Here is a 6,391-nt window from a genome sequence, read left to right as displayed (position 1 = left end):
AAGTATAAAACTAAATTTTGTATTTAACAAGCAATTTTTATATAAATAAACAAATAGCTTGTGCAAGATCTAAAAGCTCTCGTAAAAAGCAATTTAGAAGAGCAGCTTGTAGGCTCGCTATGTTGGTTTTAATAGAGCTTTTCTCCGCTCTTGCTTTCATTTACTCCTGCCGAGACCTGTATGCATATATATATATATATATATATATATATATATATATATATATATATATATATATATATATATATACAAATATGTTTAATAAATGATTTTTAATTATTTATTTTTATAATTAAAAAATTATTTATTTAAATTATAACTCTTTATCTTAATTTAGAAAAGATACAAAAGTCTTTACATATTATTAAATAATATACTTTATACAAAGCTGCAAGCAACCACTACAAAAGTTGGAAGTTACTGGATGAGGAAATATGAAATTTATGAAACAAAATAACGATTAATAAATGACTTAAAAGATTGCAAATTATTTAAATCAAGAAAACAAGATTAAGGGAGCAAAGCCCAAAAAATTGATATTCGAGAAAAAAATACTAGATAAATAAAAATTTTGGAACACTTAAGAACAATTAGAGTAAAAAGATAAGACTTGTTTGAATGATGAGTAAATTGAAAATGAATTTTAGTAGATGGCACAAGAGAGATGCTAACTCTTTAGAGCAGCGCCCATTATGGTATTTATAAAAAAGAAAAAGAGAAGCAACATTATGACAATGTGACAATGGCTGAAGGTTGGCTGCAAGAGCAGTTCCAACTATGTTTACAATGCATTTTGACCTTGTCTAAAAGAGAAAGGGCATCATTAAAAGATGTATTTCAGATATGGCAACAGTATCTCATACAAGGACAGATTTGAGATTTATAGAGATAAAAAATAGAATCTAGAGTAAGAAAGTAGCGAGCATGATAAAGAGATAAAAACCAGATGCTAATTTTGCAATGGATTTCATTAGAGTTAATCGAAGAAGATGAAGGGTAGACAACTCATAGAGTACATTACCATTCATAAATAAAGGAAGATCTAGATCGTTGCGATAATGATTAGCTGAAAAAAGTTGAGTTTTATTGAGTTAAAGTTTATCAGCCCCATGTTGTAGCAGAAGTGAAATCCTTTTTTAAGCTCAAATACCCCCTCCAAGTAATCAGAGAGTGTTTACCATTTATTCTTGTCTCTAATCAAGACAAGAATAAATGGTAGCATCATCAAAATCTTATGAATGCTTATTTCATCTTTGTTTAATATTGTTATTTAACTAATTTTGATTAATTTTCAGATTATTATTGATTAATAAATAATATAAATGTACCATAATCAAAACTAGACAAAATGATTGATATGTAAAAATTATATATGGACCACTCCTGGTATTAATGACAAGGTAACTAAGGGACATAAATTACCAACAAGTAATTATGCTAGTTATTCTCTGCCTGCTTGCAAACTTTAAAGATTTAACCATTAATGATGCATTATTTCTTACAATTGATAATGCCCTGAAGCATTATATGAAGGCAAATATCCCTCCAATAAGTGGAAGAAACAACATTGGCAAAATATTCAAAGAAGCATATGATGAATTTATAAAGTTAATGAAATACAATGAAAATCGAAGACATTTGGATATCCCAGAAATCAAGAAATTTATGGTTAAAGCATGATTACTGTCAGGAAAGCATCTTATTTAGGAATTGACCAAGTCCATCCAAAAGTTGTTGGGAAAAGGCAGAAAAGAACCTATGATTTTTCCTAATGTTTAAAGAAACTGTTAAGTTTGAGTTAACCAGCAGTTCTTGTGATGAATCAGTTGGGGGACTGCTGGGCATAGCTCAGCCTGCTCTGAAACTGAAAAGCAACACAAAAGGCAAATTAAATCTGGTGAACACATATTTGTTCCGCATGATATTTTTCAAGAACCCAAATGTTATTGCCTGTAATGTGTTGGTTGTAAGTGTCTACATACAATGGTGGATTAAATACCCGCTTGCAGCTGATGCCCCAGTCAATGATTTGATTTTAGACAAGAAATTGAAAGTTTGCATACCATGATTCTATAACTGCTGACAAGGGAATAAAAGCTCTTAACAGACATAGTTAGTATTTCAATGAAGAGCTTGTTCCATTGGCTCTTTTCTCACAAATGGTATCTGACAAAGACAAAGAAAATGAAAAGCTGCGGCTCCTCCAATTAGAAAATGCTGGAAATACAATGTGTAGGAGCATCCTTTGGAAAGCCTAACCTTAATCCTATTTCAGAGGAGATAAAGTCACTGAGTGATTTGATTGGCCCTGGATCAATGAGATTTTTCAATATTGTAAATGCTCCCTATGAGTTTCTTCAAACACCAGCCAATAAATGGACAAAAATGACTTTTTTGAAATGAAGACAATTGTTCAAAGTCTTTAAGTAGTAAAAAATGCTGCTGAAAGAGGAGTCAAGCTATGTCATGATTTTTAGGTGTAACAAAGGACGAAGAAAGGTGTCAAGATATACTATAAGTAGTTGAAAGTTCACGAAAAAAAGTTCCAGATCAGCGTAAACTATCATCATGTTCTCAAAATAAGATGAAGATCATAGCACTGAATGGTGATTGATGATTAAATACATAAATGAGGCTACAATTTTTTTAATTAATGAAGATTGTGAACATGATATTACATAATTGAATTTAAAAAAATTGCATTTTTCATCCTTTAAGTTGTATTTCAGTCTAAAAAGATGTAAATTCAATAATTTAGCATAATATTCAATTTGATTGTGCTGGCTCAATTTTTTGAAAATCATAAAAATATATATTTCTGGTGTATATATGATGAAACCCAGTTGCAAAATTTTGAACATTTTGCGATTTTGCAAAAAGTCGGGGCAACTGGGACACCCTAATCATTAGGGAGCGATGCCACCTTAAATGTGAGAACTTCAGAGAGATCATTAAAGCAAATTTAAAAAAGTATAGGGCCAAGGATAAAACCTTGAGAAATCCCTGAGGTTACAGGAAATGAAGAAGAGTGCTGTCCATCAAGGACAACATTTGTACTGCAATTGGTAAGGAAGGATTCAATAATCCTATAGATGTTACCTGATACACCGTAAAAAGAGAGTTTATGGAGAAGACCAGAATGCAAAATTTTATCAAAACTTTAGAAATGTCAAGAACGATAGCCTCAGCCTCTCCACATCTATTCAAGTTAAGAGATGAAGTGTTTGTTAATTAAAGACTCAAAAATCTTGCTTATGATAGGAAGAACACTAAGGATGGTAGTTAGACGAGTCAGATTGCTCTCCAGAATTTTTGAAAATAGGGATAAATGGATCAAATTGTTTATTGGCTATAGCAGGTATGATGTGATTAGTGGATTCAGGAAATTGAGATTGATGAAAAGTTTTTAGTAAACAATTTGACTTAGTGTTTAGGTGAGATAAAAAACACTGAACCATGCAAAAGAAAAGAAATAACAGAATTGTCGTTATTATAGAACCTGTTAAGATTCTCTAGAAGTCTGTGGAGCCTAGTTTTTGAGATGAAATATGAGATTTTGAATGATGCAATTTCTCTGGAAAGCGAGTTGGAAAGTTGATTTTTTGTATTAGAGATTGAGAAAGGCAAAAGTTGTAGGCCTTAACGCTTGCAGAGTCACTGACATTAGAGCCAGTCCATTCAGTGTAAAGAGCATTAAAGTCAACAACCACAACGATATTAGCTGAAGGATAAAGAAAAAGAGCTAGGTCAATTTGATCAGAAATAACATCAAAAAGAGTGCAGTTTTGAGATAAAGGAGATCAATATAAAACAAAGAGAAAGGCAATAGATTCTTTTCTACAAATATAATCATGGTCACTGCTCAAACAAGTTATTATCTCTAGTTTAGAATTTATTTTAATTTTTATATTTGTTACTTAAATATTTAAAAAATTTGATTCAGCCCTCTAATAAAATAATTAAAAAAAAACTAACCTGGAATTCCTGGTAAAGTCATTCCTTGGAATGGAATTGGAGGCATTGACGGAGGTAATCCCGGAGGCAAACCAGGAGGCACACTGCCAATCAGGTTAGGAGCACCAATAGGAGGACCGGAAAACATGGGTGGCATCTGAACGGGTGGACCTGGAGGCATTGCAGACATTGTTGGCTGGAATCCAGGTTGTGTTGGAAAAAAACCAGTACCAGGAGGCATTCCTGGCATACCAGTACTGCCAGGAGGCTTTAAAAATATAATCAATATAGCATTAAAATAATACAAACAATATATTTAGAAATATCACTGCTGCATCATGGGATTTCTTTCTACTGATATAAAAAATACTAATAAATAAATCTTTCCATTTTCGTCTATCAAATGTTATTATTTTATCAGGCCTTGTACATACAAAATAAAGATTTGTGTACAGATCATCAGTTTTACATAAAACAAAAACTTTTTTATTTTAAAATATTTAAATTATGTTTTAATATCGTTTATGTACATTATTCAAAAAATATTAGGTCATAAAAAAAGTAGGGGTGCAACGATGCCTTTTTTATGCTGGCGTTGATTGGTACAGGCAGATATCGATGCATCCGCATTGGCCTAAGTTCAAATTTTGAACTTTTTTTTTTACTAATAGGTAAATTTGGATTTTTTGTCAATTGTAATGTCAATTTTAATATGCTAGCATATATGCTAAAGTTTACTTAATTTTAAATTTAATTTAAAAAAATATGCTTAATACTTAGTTGCTTTGCTCATTGTTGATTTAATTTTATTTCTAAGGGTAATTCTTAGAAGTAAGAAATTAGAAAGTTGGTTAGAAAAACGGTAACCACATATTTAGCACTTTTTTAAAGTTTAGAAAAAATTAAAGAGAGTTCTCTGGAGAACACTTTTTTAAGACTATGATGGAAATCTATTCTGGAGTACAAACTGTAGAAGTGTTTAATTAAGAATTAACTTGAGCATTGGAAGCTAAAGTGATTTTAATGTTTAACAATGGGTTAATCTGTTTAACTGTCAGAAAGAGTATGGCCATTATATTCAAGAGTCAAATTTGAATAAGATTTTTTTGCAAATAGCTCTGCTTTATTCTGGGGAGAAGTAAAAAGATCAATGAATTAGAGATTAAATATTAGACTTACTTTAGTTAATGACATTGTTGAAGACTAACCAAAAGTCTCTTGAACCTAACATCTGAGATAAGATACAAGATTTAGTAAAATGAGAATAACAGAGCTTAACATCAGACAGGAATTTTTAACATTTAATACAAATGTTTTTTTATTATTGCAAGGCTTCTTGCAATAATAAAAGAACATTTGTATTTAAAAGAGATGATCTAAAAAAAAGATGAAAAAATGATTAATGTTTAATAAAGCAACTGTTCTAGATGGTGAAAAATGTGGAGTAGAATGAGACTTAATATTGAAGAGAAGTAATAAAAGCTTCCAAGTTGCACTTTATGCATACGTATTATGGATATAAACATATATGTTTGCTATTTATTTAGATGCTGGCATACAATATCCTTTTATTGTTATATAAACTTAATTATACAACAATGAAAGTATATTATTTATATGGTGTAGTATTTGCCAAAAGAGAAGATGATTAGATGAATGTGTGGTGTGACTCAAGCAAGACAAGAAAAGGAGGCATAATCTTAGACAGATTAGAAAAAACGTTGTATCGAACAACATTTGTTAGAAAAGATTAAAGTAATTTGGCATGTAGAGAGGTAGCAGCTTCAGTAGAAAATGGTAGGGGTAGAAGTAAGAAAGCTTGAAGAGAGTGCCTTGCATATTGTATGAATGAGCTTTAGTTAAGAAAAAAAATGATCTAGATTGTTTATATTAGAAAAACAGCATTAAAGAGGAAGGCTAAAACCTGATAATTATGATGATCATGATCATCATGATGATGATGATGATGATGATGATCATGATAATCATCATCATCAGGTTTTAGTCTTCCTCTTTAATGCTGTTGATGATGATGATAATGATGATGAAGATCATCATCATCATTATCATGATAATAATCATGATTATGATAATAATATTGATCATAATGATGTTTATATACGCAAATATATATATATATATATATATATATATATATATATATATATATATATATATATATATATATATATATATATATATATATATACAAAATATAACATGAATTTTGAATAAAAAAATATACTTAAGGATATATAAATATTTATGCAGCCCCCTCTACAAACCTGGCCCCGGCTATATTTTATCAAACCTGGCCCCGCTCAAACATTAACCCCGGCCAATGACGATTCTGATGCAACGGTGCACCCCTAAAAAAAAACATTTAACCACAACTGCAACTTTTTTAAAGAATATTTTTTCAATAAAAAAATTTTTA

The 6,391-nt window shown here is 30.3% G+C and overlaps 1 protein-coding gene across 4 annotated transcripts in view; it reads right to left on the bottom strand.

Annotated features, from left to right (window-relative positions):
• The window catches only part of LOC100202599 (pre-mRNA-processing factor 40 homolog B), a 70,969-nt gene that overhangs the window by 52,084 nt on the left and 12,494 nt on the right, over positions 1-6,391 (bottom strand). For all 4 annotated transcript variants that reach the window (XM_065814504.1, XM_065814502.1, XM_065814505.1 and 1 more), the window contains exon 3: positions 3,976-4,222. In XM_065814504.1, coding sequence (XP_065670576.1) covers positions 3,976-4,222 — 247 coding nt within the window. The remainder of the gene's footprint in view (positions 1-3,975; positions 4,223-6,391) is intronic.

This window comes from Hydra vulgaris, chromosome 12 (assembly GCF_038396675.1).
Source record: "Hydra vulgaris chromosome 12, alternate assembly HydraT2T_AEP".
Lineage (NCBI taxonomy): Eukaryota > Metazoa > Cnidaria > Hydrozoa > Anthoathecata > Hydridae > Hydra > Hydra vulgaris.
The sequence above is the reverse complement of the archived record's forward strand: the minus strand, read 5'-3'. Positions and strand labels throughout refer to the sequence as shown.